At 50.2% G+C, this 20,346-nt stretch overlaps 1 protein-coding gene across 6 annotated transcripts in view; it reads right to left on the reverse strand.

The window, feature by feature from the left end:
- The window catches only part of LOC141273167 (alpha-2-macroglobulin-like protein 1), a 607,283-nt gene that overhangs the window by 424,390 nt on the left and 162,547 nt on the right, over positions 1 to 20,346 (reverse strand). For all 6 annotated transcript variants that reach the window (XM_073684620.1, XM_073684625.1, XM_073684624.1 and 3 more), the window contains exons 2-5: positions 13,646 to 13,718; positions 11,773 to 11,956; positions 11,246 to 11,411; positions 1,197 to 1,249 (exon numbers count right to left, since the gene is read on the reverse strand). In XM_073684620.1, the coding sequence (XP_073540721.1) occupies positions 1,197 to 1,249; positions 11,246 to 11,411; positions 11,773 to 11,956; positions 13,646 to 13,718 (476 nt within the window). The remainder of the gene's footprint in view (positions 1 to 1,196; positions 1,250 to 11,245; positions 11,412 to 11,772; positions 11,957 to 13,645; positions 13,719 to 20,346) is intronic.

Raw genomic sequence — 20,346 nt, forward strand, 5'->3', positions numbered from 1 at the left:
ATGGGCCTAGAAAATTTTTTGAACAATGGTTAGAGGCTCCTGAGATACTAATGAGATTACTGGAATGCTGGACACTTTACAAGTTAAATTAGTGTACATAAACTGACGAGCAAGCAGAACATTAATAAAACACAGCCGGCAATCTCTAATAAAACACAATAGGGTATTTCTCTTGGATTAACAAATCTAATTGTCTGGCTAATTAAGATTTTAAGCAGTATCGTCACACAGGCTTTCATTAAAATTAAGATAGTCTCTTTAATAATCAGTTCTCTTCACAGAGGCACAGTATTTACACAGCATAACTGTATTCCTTTACCCTGCAGTGAGATGGAGGGGGGGGAGGTGTCTGGTGAGGGAAATGAGTCCTGGCTGATGATTCTCCCAATCTCTTATGTTCATGTAATGGATCTGACACTTAGCTGCCAGTACAGGGTCTCTGACTTTAGCACAACTTCTTGTCTAATTGACTCTTGCCTTAGTTTTCTTTGAGACTCAGCAAACACACAACTATTCCTTCTGGCTGCTCCCAGACAATAACAGCTTCTCCACAATCCCCCTGGGGCTCTGCTAACCACTCCCTGTCTCCTGTTGCTGTGTTAACCCCTCTAGTTGCTGGATGCTTTTGAAAACACCACTTCTGCCAGTCACATATATATATATAGCTATTTTGCATGTTATTAAACAGAGTAGTTGACTGGGATGGAGCAGCAGAGATGACTTGCAGAGGTGGAGTACAGGGGTTTCACTAAATACTGTGTGGGGAGTAATGGACAGTGCAGAGACCGAGGAGCAGAAGACCCGGAGAGTGTGGACAAGCTGTGTATAATGGGGGGATCGGCAGCCCTGGGGGTACAGCAGAGTCCGCTGTCACTGTGATCCCTCTCTGCTTCTCTATTACTAGATTTGGATCTTACAAGTATTGAACAACATGTTACAGATAAGGGAGGCACAAAGTCACCGGCACAATGGGACATTTTTCCAGGAGCACAACATCATCTCTGTAAATAATGGGATTTATCATTTTGCTTTTTAACACACTGGATATGGAATGAAGATGAGTTTATTAAAACGTCAGTGAACAATTAATGAAATGAGTAATCTGTTCTGATGTAGCGCGATATATATATATAATAGATTAGCGATATATCATATAATACTATAACGTAAAGACTAATACAATATATCAGACTCACCGTCTTATTGAGCACCTCGAAATCTTGGTCCAATGTTACAAAGCGAAACATGGCTGAGGAAGAAGAAGATAAATGTATCACAGAAAGCCGGACACTGCAAGGCATTATGGGTGATGCTATATCAGTGCTCGAGTGTTTGGTTTATTTGCAAAATTAACAAACTTTCTGTTGTTTGCAATAAAGCAACAAATCAAGAACAATGGAAATAACTGAACAACTAATACAATGAGAGGTTTTTCCACATTCAGCACAGAATTCCAATGTTATTGACTGGTGCAGTCTCAGGACTTTCATCCCCTTCATAACAAGTGTCTATAGTACATATATATACATATACATACAGTACAGACCAGAAGTTTGGACACACCTTCTCATTTAAAGGTTTTTCTGTATTTTCATGACTATGAACATTGTACATTCACACTGAAGGCATCAAAACTATGAATTACCACATGTGGAATTATATACTTAACAAAAAAGTGTGAAACCACTGAAAATATGTCTTATATTCTAGGTTCTTCACAGTAGCCACCTTTTGCTTTGATGACGGCTTTGCACACTCTTGGCATTCTCTTGATGAGCTTCAAGAGGTCGTCACCGGAAATGGTCTTCCAACAATCTTGAAGGAGTTCCCAGAGATGCTTAGCACTTGTTGGCTCTTTTGCCTTCACTCTGCGGTCCAGCTCACCCCAAACCATCTCGATTGGGTTCAGGTCTGGTGACTGTGGAGGCCAGGTCATCTGGCGTAGCCCCCCATCACTCTCCTTCTTGGTCAAATAGCCCTTACACAGCCTGGAGGTGTTTGGGGTCATTGTCCTGTTGAAAAATAAATGATGGTCCAACTAAACGCAAACCGGATGGAATAGCATGCCGCTGCAAGATGCTGTGGTAGCCATGCTGGTTCAGTATGCCTTCAATTTTGAATAAATCCCCAACAGTGTCACCAGCAAAGCCCCCCCACACCATCACACCTCCTCCTCCATGCTTCACGGTGGGAACCAGGCATGTAGAGTCCATCCGTTCACCTTTTCTGCGTCGCACAAAGACACGGTGGTTGGAACCAAAGATCTCAAATTTGGACTCATCAGACCAAAGCACAGATTACCACTGGTCTAATGTCCATTCCTTGTGTTCTTTAGCCCAAACAAGTCTCTTCTGCTTGTTGCCGGTCCTTAGCAGTGGTATCCTAGCAGCTATTTTACCATGAAGGCCTGCTGCACAAAGTATCCTCTTAACAGTTGTGGTAGAGATGTGTCTGCTGCTAGAACTCTGTGTGGCATTGACCTGGTCTCTAATCTGAACTGCTGTTAACCTGCGATTTCTGAGGCTGGTGACTCGGATAAACTTATCCTCAGAAGCAGAGGTGACTCTTGGTCTTCCTTTCCTGGGGCGGTCCTCATGTGAGCCAGTTTCTTTGTAGTGCTTGATGGTTTCTGCAGCTGCACTTGGGGACACTTTCAAAGTTTTCCCAATTTTATTAAACCTGACAGGGCACACCTGTGAAGTGAAAACCATTTCCGGTGACTACCTCTTGAAGCTCATCAAGAGAATGCCAAGAGTGTGCAAAGCAGTTATCAAAGCAAAAGGTGGCTACTTTGAAGAACCTAGAATATAAGACATATTTTCAGTTGTTTCACACTTTTTTGTTAAGTATTAGTGTTGAGTAATGAAATGAGTGATCTGTTCCAATGTAGCGCGATTAGTGTTGAGCGAGCATGCTCGACACTGCTCGGTACTCGCCCGAGCATCTCACTACTCGGGATATTCGGCGAGCACCGAGCATTTCCGGGTTACTCGGGCGGGAGCTCAGGTCTCCGCCCTGCATGTTTGGCGCTCTTTACAGAGCCAATGAACATGCAGGGATTGCCAGCCAGTCACTGTAATGCCGCAGCCATGTTGGTTATGGGCATTACAGTGATTGGCTGGCTGCACAGCGTCACCTCGAGTATTTAAAACCGGCCGCCGCCATCTTGGACTCAGTCGCTCCGGATCAGACAGTGTAGGGAGAGTGCTGTTGACCTAGGGAGAGATTTATACTGCGAAATAGGTAGTGTAGGGTCTGTAAAGGCTGGGGATCGTGTGTGGACACCTGGCCGCGGGGCGGCTGGGGACTGAGTATAGACACCCGGCTGCCCCCTAGCGGCTGGGGACCGAGCATGGACACCCAGCTGCCGGGAGGCTGGGGACTGAGTATGGATACCTCGCTGCCGAAGCAGCCATGAGGTATTGGCCAGCTTCGGCCTCCTCCAAACTAAAAGGCCCCATTTCAAGTGCAAGCAAGCTAGCAGTATGGTATTGCAGCCTGGGGGTGGGTGGGTGGCAGGCTGCATACTTGTGCTTGCATTGCAAGGAATGGGGGAGGTACAATTGAACACTGCCCTGGGACAAGGACTTGCACGGGGATAGTTGCAAGTCTGCATCTTCTGATGTGGCAAGGATCACTTCTGATGGGCACACTTTTAGGCAGTGACCTGGGAGTCAGAGATGCTTCCAGGGGTCTTCCCCATGCTGTTCCCATGTCTTTTCAGCACTGTATGCATGTGTCACACAGCACATGGCCAGATAAGGTTGTAAAATGTTAAAATGACATTTCCCGGTGAATGCATTTGTCACGGTTGAAAGCAATGCAAAAGTGCAAAAACGCATGAAAAATCCTACTTGTGAACATAGCCCAAGGTGTGGAGGAGTATTTTTGTTTTTGGTTAGTTATTTTACCTTATACACAAGTCTTTGCCCTGGAAAGGATGTTCCTTAACATATTTCACAGGAAAGCAGTTTCAGTTTAGTTTTTGAACGTTTTATTGTGAGCCCGTAAAAGTGGCTTAATACCTCTGACCATGTTGTTGACAGCAGTGACCTGGGGGTCAGAAATGCTTCCAGGGGCGATTCCCATGCTGTCCCCATGTCATTTCAGCACTGTCACTATTGCTTCGGGCACTTTTTAGGCTTTCTACAGACTGCCGGGGGAGCCGCCGCAAAAATGCTCGGGTCTCCCATAGACTAACATTGGGCTCGTTGCTCGGATCTAGCACCCGAGTATCACGGTGAGCTCGGGCCGAGCTTCGAGCACCCGAGCATTTTAGTGCTCGCTCAACATTATTAAGTTTATAATTCCACATGTGGTAATTCATAGTTTTGATGCCTTCAGTGTGAATGTACAATTTTCAAAGTCATGAAAATAGAGAAAAATCTTTAAATGAGAAGGTGTGTCCAAACTTTTGATCTGTACTGTATGTGTGTGTATATATATATATATATATATGATTACACACATGTATGAAACTCTTCATCCCTTCTGGTAAAGTAAAGACACTCCCACTGGTCACTGAAATAACCTGAATCTGAGAAAACTAATTTTCAATGTAAAGTTCTTGAATGTCAATAATAAGAATCAGACTGGGCTTTTTACTTGTGAATTTTGGTTCAACAGAAAAATATATAAAAAGTAGTGACGAGCGAGCACTAAAATGCTCGGGTGCTCGATGCTCGGGTTGAGCACATTGGAATACTCGGACGCTCGACCCGAGCAATGAGCCCAATGTAAGTCTATGGGAAACTCCAGCAATATTCAGGCGGCTCCCCCCGGCGGTCTGCAGAGGGCCTAAAAATTGACCAATTCTATGGGAACAGTACTCAAATGACATGGGAACAGCATGGGGAAGACCCCTGGAAGCATCTCTGACTCCCAGGTCACTGCTGTCAACAACGTTGTCAGAAGTATTACGCCACTTTTACGGACTCACAATAAAACGTTCAAAAACTAATCCAAAATGGATTTTCCTGGGAAATATGTTAAGGAATTTCCTTTCCAGGGTAATGCCTTGTATATAAGGCAAAATAAATAACCAAAAAAGTAAATACTCCTCCACACCTTGGGCTATGTTCACACGTAGCGTTTTTGATGCGTTTTTGCACTTTTGCATTGCTGTCAACCAAGACAAATGCATTCACCAGGAAATGTCATTTTAACATTTTACAACCTTATCTGGCCATGTGGTGTGTGACACATCATCAGACACATGCATACAGTGCTGAAAACACATGGGAAAAGCATGGGGAAGACCACTGGAAGCATTTCTGACTCCCAGGTCACTGCCTAAAAGTGTGCCCATCATAAGTGATCGTTGGCGCATGCGAAGATGCCTACCGCCATGCACCTGTCGTTGCAGACTTGCAACAATCACCGTCCATGTCCTTGTCCCACTGCAGCGTTCAGTTGTCCCTACCCCATTCCTTGGAATGCAAGCGCAAGTATGCAGCCAGCCACCCACCCTCCCACAGGCTGCAATACTCTACTGCCAAATTTTTGACAGCTGCTTGCACTTGAAATGTGGCCTTTTAGGCTCGTGGAGGCGGAAGCTGTCCACAATCTTATGGTGGAGGCGACCGGGTATCCATACTCGGTCCCCAGCCGCCACTCTTTTTCCCGGTATCGTCTCCGCCTTCCACAAGCGCGGGTCCCACAACATTACCCGTGCCCTCCCTAGTGCACTTACTGGGAAGAACCGCCTAACCACAAACACGTGGACAAGTGAATGTGGCCAGGGATGGTACGGAGCCAGTCCACAGCTTTTTTTGCTGAGTTGTATTTAGCTTGGTGAAAGGATTGGCATAGAGGGAAACCGTATCTACCCAGAGTTGGACAATGGCCTGATTTGCAATGCGGGTTGAGAAATAACATGCATAAGCATGGCCGATCCACATTAAAAAAGCAGCCATAGAGTGTCCGGGAACCTTCCCCCACACTTTTCTTAGCCAGGGCTGCTTCTCGGCAGGGTTGGACGGTCCCACCAGAGAATCCTCTGGTGTGCCCTGGCTTCTACCTCAGGAGAGTTCATGATAGCGCTAACTTTGCAGCTGCTATGGGGCTCTTGAGCGGGGGGAGAAAAGTGACCCTCAGAATCAAATCCTCTGGTGGACCCAATGTTTTTCAATCTGAAACAGATTCTTAGTGGGAGTTGTACTTCACCACAGACATATTCTTTAGCTCGGTGAAAGGACTGGCATAGAGGGAAACCGTATCTACCCCGGCTGTCATTTCTCCGTCACCAGGTTCTGCCCATTGTCACACACGACCATGCCTGGCTGTATGTTCAGGGGTGAGAGCCACAGATCACGCTGCTGTGTTACAGCTTTCAACAACTCTGCAGCGCTGGGCGGTTGGTCACCTAAGCATTAAGTATGTTATCTTCAGCACAGCCTGTTGCTGTTTGGCCAAGGCAGTGCTGCAGTGCTGTCAGCTTGTGACTGATGTAGTCATTTTGGAGATGGAGGAGGAGGTGCAGGAGCTGAATAATGTAATTACATTAAGGTTAAATTGGTGACGCTGTTTTTTATACTAAAGAAAGATGCTATTGTTTTTTTTTTTGTTACGTTTTTTTTTAAGACAAATGCATTCACCGGGAAATGTTATTTTAACATTTTACAACCTTATCTGGCAATATGGTGTGTGAGATATCGTCAGACACATCCTGTTTTATTTATGATAAAGGTACTCTGAAAGTCATAAAGCCTATTTTTATAGGGCCATCAGACGGCCCTTACTATTCTTAAAAGGCCAGCAGTCGGCCTTCGCTATTGTTAGGGAGCCATCAGCCAGCTATGCTTTGTTGTTCCCATTATTAACAAGTGGGTCTCCTATACTGTTATTGCGTATGCAGTGACTGCAAGGGCGGCCAAAAATTTGGATGCAACCCAATACCCCTTTGAAGAGACATAGAGGAGGGTCTCAGTAAAAAAATGTTCCCATTATAAAGGAGCGGGTCTCCTATAGTGGTAATGCCCATGCTGTGACTGCAAGTGCTGCCAAAATTTGGGAAAAACCACACTAAGAATTTAAAGATACATATTGCAGGGCCACAATACCAAGTACGACATGTTCCCATTAGAAAAGAGAGAGTCTGTTATACAGTTATAGGGTATGCAGTGAGTCCAACGGCTGACCAATGTTAGGAAAACCCTCACTAAGAATTTAAAGACACTGAGAGCAAGCATGGGAATACGTTTATGTTATGCAGCTATCATTCTGTGGTGTTGAGAAGTCTGGCCCAATCCAGCCCTTGTTAATTTTTATAAGAGTCAGCCTGTCAGCATTTTCAGTTGACAGGCGGTTGCGCTTATCAGTTATAATTCCACCAGCGGCACTAAAAACCCGTTCTGATAAAACGCTAGCGGCAGGGCAGGCCAGGACCTCCAAGGAGTAGAGAGCCAGTTCATTCCACGTATCCAGCTTGGATACCCAATAATTATAAGACACAGCGGAATCATGGAGGACATTGGTACGGTCGGCAAGGTACTCTCTCAGCATCTTCCCAAACTTTGCACTCCTTGTGAAAGTACCCCGCGCCTCAGGGCATGTGCGATGGGAGGGGCTGAGAAAATTCTCCCAGAACCTTGACAGTGTTCCCCTGCCTCTGCTGGATTGAAATGGTGTCTCTCTTGCCTGTACTCCTTGGTTGTCCAACGAACTGTGACTCTGCCGCTAGTGTTTTCAGATGGGAATTTTTTTAATAGTTAAGCAACAAGGGCCTTCTGGTACAGCCCCATTTTTGTAGACCTGTCCGCGTCAGGAATAAGAGATATAAAGTTCTCCTTGTAGCGTGGGTCTAGAAGTGTCTCCAACCAGTAATGACTGTCACTCAAAATTTTGAGAACGCGAGGGTCATGGGAAAGGCAGCGTAACATAAACTCAGCCATGCGTGCCAGACTACTAACAGGCAAGACTTCCGTGTCCTCACCAAGAGGATGACTGACCATGCTCTCCTCCTCCTCCTCCTCTGGCCATCCACGATGAACAGACGGTATGAAAGTTGTGCAGGTAGTACCGTCTATAGTGCATGAAACTAGCTCCTGTTCTTCCTCCTCCTCCTCCTCTTCCTCATTGTCACCCAATCCACGTTGGGATGAGATGACACTGGGCTGTGTGTAATCACCCTGTATGGTTCCTTGCTCCATCTCATTGTGCTCCACCTGCAATGCATCCTCTTTGATTGTGAGCAGAGAGCGTTTCAGAAGACAGAGAAGCGGGATGGTGACGCTAATTATGGCGTCATCGCCGCTCACCATCTTGGTGGAGTCCTCAAAGTTTTGGAGGATGGTACATATGTCTGACATCCATGTCCACTCCTGAGGCCTTATGTGTGGAGTCTGAACTGAATACCGACGGCCTTGTTGATGCTGGTACTCAACAACTGCCCTCTTCTGCTCACAAACCCTTCCCAACATCTGCAGTGTAGAGTTCCAACGCAGAGGGACATCACACACCAGTCTGTCGAAACGCGGCAAGGGCGTCGGAAGCTGTAGGTGACTTTCTAAAATGGGCACACAGGCGGTGTACTTTAACAAGCAGATCCGGCAGCTCCAGGTAGGATTTGAGAAACCGCTGAACCACGAGGTTAAGCACATGGGCCAGGCATGGTACGTGTGGGAGCTCGCCTCAGAGCCGCCACCAGGTTCCGGCCATTGTGACACATGACCATGCCTGGCTGTAGGTTCAGCGGTGTGAGCCACAGATCTGCCTACTCTTTCAGAGCTGTCCACAACTCTTCAGCATTGTGCGGTTTGTCACCTAAGAATATTAGCTTCAGCACAGCCTGTTGCCGCTTGGCCGAGGCAGTGCTGCAGTGCTTCCAGCTTTTGACTGATGTGGTCATTTCGGAGATGGAGGCTGAAGAGGAGGAGGAGGCTGAGGAAGATGAGGTGCAGGAGCTGTAGACTGTGGGGGCAACCCTGATTGACCTAGGGCCCGCAATCCTCGGCGTCGGAAGGACGTGTTCCGTCACAAGGTTCGACTGGGTCCCGGCTTCCACTATATAGACCCAGTGTGCCGTCAGCGAGATGTACCGTCCCTGCCCACAAGCACTTGTCCACGTGTCTGTGGTTAGGTGGACTTTCCCGGTAACTGCGTTGTTGAGGGCACGGCTAATGTTTTGGGACACATGTTTGTGTAATGCGGCTGGGGACCAAGTACCGAGGGACGGCCACCGCCATCAGGTTTCGGAATGCTTCCGTCTCCACGAACCTAAAAGGCAACATTTCGAGTGCAAGCAGTCGTGAAATGTGGGAATTTAGAACTGCGGTCTGTGGGGCGTTGGCTGCGCATTTCCAAGGACTGGGGTATGGACAACTGAACCCTGCGCTGGGACAAGGACGTGGACGTGCTTCCTGATGCTGCTACTTGAGAGTCTGCAATGACAGGTGCAAGGCAGGAGGCATCTTTGCATGCACCATGGACAGAGGATTGGCTTTCATGCACAACAGCGGAAGAAGCAATGGTGCCACCTGCAGACACTGTTCCTGGACCCTGGGGTTCGGCCCACAAAGTCGGGTGCTTTGTTGCCATGTGCCTGATCATGGTGGTGGTGGTCAGGCTGGTCATTTTACCACCCCTGCTGATGCTGGCCTGGCAGGTGGTGCAAATGGCCTTTTTGGGGTTATCGGCAGAGTCTTTAAAAAACAACCAGACTCGGGAAGACATAACAGTTGTACTGGCAACTTCCTTCGTGTTGGTGTTACGAGGAACGGTTGCCTGCCTTCTGTCTGCGGCCATCACACTACTTCTTCCTGCCTGTTGAGGTGCTCTGCCTCCCTCCTCCTGTGTGCTGCTCTCCTCGCTCTGCATGTCCTCCTGCCAGGTTGGGTCAGTTACTATATCATCCACCACCTTGTCTTCCACGTCTGCACTGTAGTCCTCCTCCTGACTTTCTGGCAATTGTGTCTCATCATCGTCCACCTCTTGTGACACTTTCCCACCATCGCCTTCGTGGGACCGTGGCTGCTCAAATATTTGGGCATCGCTACACGCGATCTCCTCTTGCCCCGCTTCAAGTGGACCGGGCGAGAGGCCCAAATCTATAAATGGAAAAGTGAACAGCTCTTCACAGTGTCCAAGTGTGGGATCAGTTGTCTCTGGGCACTCAGCATGGTGGGAGGAAGGAGGATCAGCGTGAGGAATATGCGGTCCAGACTCACGGCTACTGAGACTTGACCGTGTGGAAGACAGGCTGGTGGTGGTGGTGGTGGCAAAGTGACTGGAAGCATTATCTGCTATCCAACCAACAAACTTTTGACACTGCTCTGGGTTCAATAGTGGTGTGCTGCGGTCCCCTATTAATTGGGACAAGAAGGTCGGGCGAGAAGATGTGGGTGTTTGTTGTGGCACAATTTCAGCTTGCCCACGGCCTCGCCCTCTGCATACACCATTATCACCATCACGTCCAGTTCCCCGTCCCTTGCCATGTGCCTTGCCCATTTTAAATGGAGGATAGTGTCTTCCACGCTCACAACAAATGACTGAATTTGGAGCGAACTTATATGTGATCCGTGTGACGGAGAAACCACAGTTTTAAATACCTGGCCTGTAAGTAACTATTTTGAACAGCAATCTAGTGTCATTTGCTTCACTGACACACTGAAACAAATTTTTAATGGAGGTCAGAAATGGCAGAATTTTCTGAAAACGTATATGTGATCCATGTGACGGACAAACCACAGTTTTAAATAGCTGGATTTTTAGCGCTGTAATATGGAAAGGACCTGGCTGTATTCTGCAGTGCCAACAAGCAAATGGCGCAGAAAAACCGTGTTCTCTGGATTGCTTTTTAAGCAAATAATGAGGATTAAGATGCAAAAAAAATTATTCCTGGCCCCTGAGACCTGGGCCTTTGTATAGAAATATCTATGAAGTGTGGTCACCAGATGCTGATGATGGAGGTGACGGGTGGTCACCAGATGCTGATGATGGAGGTGACGGGCGGTCACCAGATACTGATGATGGAGGAGACGGGAGGTCACCAGATACTGATGATGGAGGTGACGGGAGGTCACCAGATGCTGATGATGGAGGTGATGGGCAGTCACCAGATGCTGATGATGGAGGTGACGGGTGGTCACCAGATACTGATGATGGAGGTGACGGGCGGTCACCAGATGCTGATGGGGTTTACGTTTCTCTTCTGTCACTTTGTCTTTTGCTCATTGATAATAATCTATTAACCCTTCTATTATATATAATTATACAGCTTTACACATCAGGACAGTTATGGTCCCACCTGTTTGTCCACGTTTGTACACGGCTTTGTCGGATTGGATGAAGGTCCCGGTGTTCTTCTTCCTCAGAGTCACACCGTGGGAGCCGAACTCAATCTTTTTGCCCCCGATCTCCTGACCCTGGATGATAATGGTGGCTTTCTCTGTGGCGCCTGCAGGTTCAGGGACCTAGGAGCGGGACACATAATATGGAGTTAGTTCAGTGGTATCTGAAGAGGCTCGGCCACCGCAGATACCACCTCATATACACATGCCCTCATTAAGGAGATGCAGATGAAATATTGGGTCTGTGATGCAATGCTCTCTGGGAAAGCATATGTAAATTAGCTCTCCTTCAGAAGAATAAAAACTACCACCAGTGCCACCTATGGGAGAGAAATAGCAGCGCTGTACGTCGGTGTCCGACCCCTCAATGTGATATATCTGGTCATGTTGTCGGGGTCAGACACTGACCTACAGGGTCGCTATCCCCAGTAGGGGGCACTAGAGACAGCCTTCATGTTTCCGGGGAAGATGACGGGCTCAGCACCTGGAATGATGGGCACTGCCATGAGGGGCTGTTTGGGGGCACCGTGTACAGGGGGACACTGCCAGTGGAGGTCTTCAGATCCACCGATATCTGCTCGTATTCCTTCAGCTCCTGTTGGAAGTGGAGGCAGAACTTCGTTGTGGACGGGAAATACAGGTCCGGAGGGATGAAAAAGCCGAAACTTCTGCAACGACAAGAAAACATACAAAACCCGACTGTGAACCGGAGTAAGAAAGAGGCAGAACAGGCGGCCCCTGACCACAGCTGCCCCGAGGACACGTCCACATCCCCCCGGAGCCCCTGACCGCACATGGACGACAATCTGAGCGGATTCTGCCCTTGACACCCACTGTACAATATTATGTACACATCTTCCTATATTCCCAGAATGTATCGTGGAAGGAGCCGAAACAAGTCTGTGCTGCCTGATGAAGCAGTCTCCTGTATAGCAGGTAGAGCGTCCTGTGACCACTGCACTACATGTACAAGTACGGCGGTCACCAGACCTGAAGGGCAGGAGATTGTAGACTCACACAACCCACTACACATAGGAGGAGAGGTGCAGGAAGGGCGCAGCTGGGGGGACGCCATGTTGGCTGGGACTGAATCCTGCACAGCTGGGGGGACGCCATGTTGGCTGTGACTGAATCCTGCGCAGCTGGGGGGACGCCATGTCGGCTGTGAGTGAATCCTGTGCAGCTGGGGGGACGCCATGTTGGCTGTGACTGAATCCTGCGCAGCTGGGGGGACGCCATGTTGGCTGTGACTGAATCCTGCGCAGCTGGGGAGATGCCATGTTGGCTGTGACTGAATCCTGCGCAGCTGGGGGGACGCCATGTCGGCTGTGACTGAATCCTGCGCAGCTGGGGGGACGCCATGTCGGCTGTGACTGAATCCTGCACAGCTGGGGAGATGCCATGTTGGCTGTGACTGAATCCTGCGCAGCTGGGGGGACGCCATGTTGGCTGTGACTGAATCCTGCGCAGCTGGGGAGACGCCATGTCGGCTGTGACTGAATCCTGCGCAGCTGGGGGGACGCCATGTTGGCTGGGACTGAATCCTGCGCAGCTGGGGGGACGCCATGTTGGCTGTGACTGAATCCTGCGCAGCTGGGGGGACGCCATGTTGGCTGTGACTGAATCCTGCGCAGCTGGGGGGACGCCATGTTGGCTGTGACTGAATCCTGCGCAGCTGGGGAGACGCCATGTTGGCTGTGACTGAATCCTGCGCAGCTGGGGAGACGCCATGTCGGCTGTGACTGAATCCTGCGCAGCTGGGGGGACGCCATGTTGGCTGTGACTGAATCCTGCGCAGCTGGGGGGACGCCATGTTGGCTGTGACTGAATCCTGCGCAGCTGGGGGGACGCCATGTTGGCTGTGACTGAATCCTGCGCAGCTGGGGGGACGCCATGTTGGCTGTGACTGAATCCTGCGCAGCTGGGGGGACGCCATGTCGGCTGTGAGTGAATCCTGCGCAGCTGGGGGGACGCCATGTTGGCTGTGAGTGAATCCTGCGCAGCTGGGGGGACGCCATGTCGGCTGTGAGTGAATCCTGCGCAGCTGGGGGGACGCCATGTTGGCTGGGACTGAATCCTGCGCAGCTGGGGGGACGCCATGTCGGCTGTGAGTGAATCCTGCGCAGCTGGGGGGACGCCATGTCGGCTGTGACTGAATCCTGCGCAGCTGGGGGGACGCCATGTCGGCTGTGACTGAATCCTGCGCAGCTGGGGAGACGCCATGTCGGCTGTGAGTGAATCCTGCGCAGCAGAGGACGGACCTCACATTTCATGGGATTTGTTCATGTCGTCTTCCAGCAGATGCTGCGTTATTCGGAGCAGCGCTCCTGCACAATGCTGATGCCGCTGATACTTACGGGGGTTTAGACTGGACCAGAGTCATTCCCATGGAGAAAAGCAGAGCGAGCCGCCACATCCTAGAGTCCATTCCTGGGGGAGAAATAAGGAGGCGTTACGCGGGGTCACTCCTCGCTGACAACGCGTTTCACGTGGATAATGATCTTCCCATTAGGCCAGAAACACATCAGCATCATCCATAAAGCCATTTCCAGCTCATCCCGCAGACGACCCCACGGGTTTTCTACATTGTAGTCACTTGTGGCGACATGTTACATTTCTACAAGTCGATTCACTACTTTGTGACCGATTTCTGAGACTCAGGACAGAAATGTCTCCTCTGATAACTGGTAACGTACGATTACCGCCTGCCAAATTCCTTATATTGGTTGCACTACTCGCAAACTTAACAGGAGGATGGCAGAACATTTATCCAACATGAACAATAAAATAGTCCTATTCCGGAGCGTAGTACCTATTCCGGAGCGTACTACCTATTCCGGAGCGTACTACGTATTCCGGAGCGTACTACGTATTCCGGAGCGTAGTGCCTATTCCGGAGCGTAGTGCCTATTCCGGAGCGTAGTACCTATTCTGGAGCGTAGTACCTATTCCGGAGCGTAGCATCTATTCCGGAGCGCAGTACCTATTCCGGAGCGTAGCATCTATTCCGGAGCGCAGTACCTATTCCGGAGCGTAATACCTATTCTGGAGCATAGCATCTATTCTGGAGCATAGCACCTATTCCGGAGCGCAGTACCTATTCCGGAGCGTAGCATCTATTCCGGAGCACAGTACCTATTCCGGAGCGTAGTACCTATTCTGGAGCGTAGTGCCTATTCCAGAGCGTAGTGCCTATTCCGGAGCGTACTACCTATTCCGGAGCGTTCTACCTATTCCGGAGCGTAGTGCCTATTCCGGAGCGTAGTGCCTATTCCGGAGCGTAGTGCCTATTCCGGAGCGTAGTACCTATTCCGGAGCGTAGTACCTATTCCGGAGCGTAGCATCTATTCCGGAGCGCAGTACCTATTCCGGAGCGTAGCATCTATTCCGGAGCGCAGTACCTATTCCGGAGCGTAGTACCTATTCTGGAGCGTAGCATCTATTCTGGAGCATAGCACCTATTCCGGAGCGTAGTACCTATTCTGGAGCGTAGTGCCTATTCCAGAGCGTAGTGCCTATTCCGGAGCGTACTACCTATTCCGGAGCGTACTACCTATTCCGGAGCGTAGTGCCTATTCCGGAGCGTAGTGCCTATTCCGGAGCGTACTACCTATTCCGGAGCGTACTACCTATTCCGGAGCGTAGTGCCTATTCCGGAGTGTAGTGCCTATTCCGGAGCGTACTACCTATTCCGGAGCGTAGTGCCTATTCCGGAGCGTACTACCTATTCTGGAGCGTAGTGCCTATTCCAGAGCGTAGTGCCTATTCCGGAGCGTACTACCTATTCCGGAGCGTACTACCTATTCCGGAGCGTAGTGCCTATTCCGGAGCGTAGTGCCTATTCCGGAGCGTACTACCTATTCCGGAGCGTACTACCTATTCCGGAGCGTAGTGCCTATTCCGGAGCGTAGTGCCTATTCCGGAGCGTACTACCTATTCCGGAGCGTAGCGCCTATTCCGGAGCGTACTACCTATTCCGGAGCGTAGTGCCTATTCCGGAGCGTAATATCTATTACGGAGCGTAGCGCCTATTCCGGAGCGTAGCACCTATTCCGGAGCGTAGCATCTATTCTGGAGCATAGCACCTATTCCGGAGCGTAGTACCTATTCCGGAGCGTAGCATATATTCCGGAGCGCAGTACCTATTCCGGAGCGTAGTACCTATTCCGGAGCGCAGTACCTATTCCGGAGCGTAGTACTTATTCCGGAGCGTAGCACCTATTCCGGAGCGTAGCATCTATTCCGGAGCGCAGTACCTATTCCGGAGCGTAGTACCTATTCCGGAGCGCAGTACCTATTCCGGAGCGTAGTACTTATTCCGGAGCGTACTACCTATTCCGGAGCGTAGTGCCTATTCCGGAGCGTAGTGCCTATTCCGGAGCGTACTACCTATTCCGGAGCGTACTACCTATTCCGGAGCGTAGTGCCTATTCCGGAGTGTAGTGCCTATTCCGGAGCGTACTACCTATTCCGGAGCGTAGTGCCTATTCCGGAGCGTACTACCTATTCTGGAGCGTAGTGCCTATTCCAGAGCGTAGTGCCTATTCCGGAGCGTACTACCTATTCCGGAGCGTACTACCTATTCCGGAGCGTAGTGCCTATTCCGGAGCGTAGTGCCTATTCCGGAGCGTACTACCTATTCCGGAGCGTACTACCTATTCCGGAGCGTAGTGCCTATTCCGGAGCGTAGTGCCTATTCCGGAGCGTACTACCTATTCCGGAGCGTAGCGCCTATTCCGGAGCGTACTACCTATTCCGGAGCGTAGTGCCTATTCCGGAGCGTAATATCTATTACGGAGCGTAGCGCCTATTCCGGAGCGTAGCACCTATTCCGGAGCGTAGCATCTATTCTGGAGCATAGCACCTATTCCGGAGCGTAGTACCTATTCCGGAGCGTAGCATCTATTCCGGAGCGCAGTACCTATTCCGGAGCGTAGTACCTATTCCGGAGCGCAGTACCTATTCCGGAGCGTAGTACTTATTCCGGAGCGTAGCACCTATTCCGGAGCGTAGTACCTATTCCGGAGCGTAGTACCTATTCCGGAGCGTAGCACCTATTCCGGAGCGTAGTACCTATTCCGGAGCATAGTACCTATCCTGGAGCGTAGTACCTATTCCGGAGCGTAGTACCTATTCCGGAGCGTAGTACCTATTCTGGAGCGTAGTACCTATTCCGGAGCGTAGTACCTATTCTGGAGCGTAGTACCTATTCCGGAGCGTAGTACCTATTCCGGAGCGTAGTACCTATTCCGGAGCGTAGTACCTATTCCGGAGCATAGTACCTATTCTGGAGCGTAGTACCTATTCTGGAGCGTAGCACCTATTCCGGAGCGTAGTACCAATTCCGGAGTGTAGTACCTATTCTGGAGCGTAGTACCTATTCTGGAGCGTAGTACCTATTCCGGAGCGTAGTACCTATTCCGTAGCATAGTACCTATTCTGGAGCATAGTACCTATTCTGGAGCGTACTACCTATTCCGGAGCGTAGCGCCTATTCCGGAGCGTACTACCTATTCCGGAGCGTAGTGCCTATTCCGGAGCGTAGTATCTATTACGGAGCGTAGCGCCTATTCCGGAGCGTAGCACCTATTCCGGAGCGTAGCATCTATTCTGGAGCATAGCACCTATTCCGGAGCGTAGTACCTATTCCGGAGCGTAGCATCTATTCCGGAGCGCAGTACCTATTCCGGAGCGTAGTACCTATTCCGGAGCGCAGTACCTATTCCGGAGCGTAGTACTTATTCCGGAGCGTAGCACCTATTCCGGAGCGTAGCACCTATTCCGGAGCGTAGTACCTATTCCGGAGCGCAGTACCTATTCCGGAGCGTAGTACTTATTCCGGAGCGTAGCACCTATTCCGGAGCGTAGTACCTATTCCGGAGCGTAGTACCTCTTCCGGAGCGTAGCACCTATTCCGGAGCGTAGTACCTATTCCGGAGCGTAGTACCTATTCCGGAGCGTAGTACCTATTCCGTAGCATAGTACCTATTCTGGAGCATAGTACCTATTCTGGAGCGTACTACCTATTCCGGAGCGTAGCGCCTATTCCGGAGCGTACTACCTATTCCGGAGCGTAGTGCCTATTCCGGAGCGTAGTATCTATTACGGAGCGTAGCGCCTATTCCGGAGCGTAGCACCTATTCCGGAGCGTAGCATCTATTCTGGAGCATAGCACCTATTCCGGAGCGTAGTACCTATTCCGGAGCGTAGCATCTATTCCGGAGCGCAGTACCTATTCCGGAGCGTAGTACCTATTCCGGAGCGCAGTACCTATTCCGGAGCGTAGTACTTATTCCGGAGCGTAGCACCTATTCCGGAGCGTAGCACCTATTCCGGAGCGTAGTACCTATTCCGGAGCGCAGTACCTATTCCGGAGCGTAGTACTTATTCCGGAGCGTAGCACCTATTCCGGAGCGTAGCACCTATTCCGGAGCGTAGTACCTATTCCGGAGCGTAGTACCTATTCCGGAGCGTAGCACCTATTCCGGAGCGTAGTACCTATTCCGGAGCGTAGTACCTATTCCGGAGCGTAGTACCTATTCCGTAGCATAGTATCTATCCTGGAGCGTAGTACCTATTCCGGAGCGTAGTACCTATTCCGGAGCGTAGTACCTATTCTGGAGCGTAGTACCTATTCTGGAGCGTAGTACCTATTCCGGAGCGTAGTACCTATTCCGTAGCATAGTACCTATTCTGGAGCGTAGTACCTATTCTGGAGCGTAGTACCTATTCCGGAGCGTAGTACCTATTCCGTAGCATAGTACCTATTCCGGAGCGTAGCACCTATTCCGGAGCGTAGTACCTATTCCGGAGCGTAGTACCTATTCCGGAGCGTAGTACCTATTCCGTAGCATAGTATCTATCCTGGAGCGTAGTACCTATTCCGGAGCGTAGTACCTATTCCGGAGCGTAGTACCTATTCTGGAGCGTAGTACCTATTCTGGAGCGTAGTACCTATTCCGGAGCGTAGTACCTATTCCGTAGCATAGTACCTATTCTGGAGCGTAGTACCTATTCTGGAGCGTAGTACCTATTCCGGAGCGTAGTACCTATTCCGTAGCATAGTACCTATTCTGGAGCATAGTACCTATTCTGGAGCGGCCAAGTGTTGTGTCCACAAAAGTCACCTTACACACTTTGCAGTTTTTGGCTTGGAAAAGGTGGAATATCCCAAACGTGGTGGGAACCAGCAAAAATGTCTCCCAATGAGCAAGGCGTATTGGATACTACGTTTGGATATTTTATATATACTGTTTTGATCATATTACAATCCCCTTTTTCTGTCGTTTTCGCCTGCACAGCTTCTGTTTGTCTAATGAAATTGTTCCTGGTATTTGCTTGGATCGTTTCCTCTATATATTCTCACCTCTTTATCTTGTTCAATATCCTATAATTAATGGCGTTACTACCACGCCAGAATCGCGTTAGATGTTTTTATCTCTTTGTTTTAACGTGACTTGATACATTTTGGAATTTTACCTGGTTGGAGTGCCGACTTCAATCCCTAATTTTCCTCTACTACTGCCTGCCATAATCTGTAACTGACAGCGTTCCGTGCTCTGTGCCGCTCTGCCCCCGTCATCTCCATGTGCTCCACACCCATCTCTTCATCACAGTCTCATGTTTTATCAGCTCACTGGACACTCCTTCCCATCCAATGGAGGGAACCTGACCAGCAATGGAGGGAACCTGACCAGCAATGGAGGGAACCTGACAAGAAATGGAGGGAACCTGACCAGCAATGGAGGGAACCTGACCAGCAATGGAGGGAACCTGACCAGAAATGGAGGCAACCTGACCAGCAATGGAGGCAACCTGACCAGCAATGTAGGGAACCTGACCCGCAATGGAGGCAACCTGACCAGCAATGGAGGCAACCTGACCAGCAATGGAGGCAACCTGACCAGCAGTGTAGGGAACCTGAACCGCAATGGAGGGAACCTGACCAGCAATGGAGGCAACCTGACCAGCAATGGAGGGAACCTGACCAGCAATGGAGGGAATGTGTCACCCCAGGCCTGGATGCCACAAATATTAAAGGCTGTGTCTGAGAGCAGGAGGGAGGTTCCCTGGTTAGGGACAATTAGCATACAGCACCTCCTGTCCCAGGCCAGTAGGGGGAGCTGGCTGCCCGTATAAAAGCTGGAACTGAGGGCAGGGTTAGAGAGAACTGGATGACCTAGCTCAGGAGTGAGACTAGCCCCAAAGAAAGAGGGACAGTTCAGCTGTAGCTGAGGAGTCCGTGAGGCAGAGGAGAAACCGCAAGCCAGGGACAGAGGTGACGAGAGCCGGTCCTGGCTGAGAGAACCAATCTACCGGACATTGGGGTCCGAGGCTGTCAAGGTTGCAAGCCCAGCAGCAGAGAACCAACCCACGAGGGATTTCAGGTCCCTTGGCCTAAGAAGCCTGGAGGCTCCGCCACACAGAGGGACCGGTACAGCAAGGAGAAAGCAAAAGGTACACAAGGCCCGAGTCGCAAGTCAAACAGGCGAGAAGTGCACGGCCAGCTCAGGGACGTGGGCTATTACACCACGTAGAGGGGGATAGTCAGAAAGAGCATAGAGAGAACGGTAGGCCTACACGCTCACCCTGACCAGTGGGGCTCGCCCGAATGCTTTCAGATACCCAGGCCCATTCCTAACCGCTACTCCTGTTGGGTCATTAATAATATCTACAATAAAGACCCTGAACTGTTTGAAGCGGACTCTGAACTCTTACTATTGCGGCCGGCACTATCACCCCCAGCATCCACCTACACTGCCCTGAGGCTATACTCCTCCCGTGGGGAGTTATCCTACACCTGTGCTGCACACCAACACCAGCCTCAGCGGTCTGCCTTGCAGCGGCGGTTATTCCTGACCGCAATTCACGGGTGGCGTAGTCGGACATTCAAAACACTGATAAATAGACTGCCACCATTTGGTCTGACCACCCTGAGCCACGGGATCGGGTTGCCACTACTACCCCCAGCATCGTACAGAAGCCCAGTTCCGGGTACCCCATGGCCCAGGGGGCGAGTCAGGAACATGACCAACAATGGAGGCAACCTGACCAGCGA

The sequence above is a fragment of the Phyllobates terribilis genome, unplaced genomic scaffold (genome assembly GCF_046119375.1).
Source record: "Phyllobates terribilis strain yellow unplaced genomic scaffold, ASM4611937v1 Scaffold_5__5_contigs__length_657084704, whole genome shotgun sequence".
NCBI classification, from domain to species: Eukaryota; Metazoa; Chordata; class Amphibia; order Anura; family Dendrobatidae; genus Phyllobates; species Phyllobates terribilis.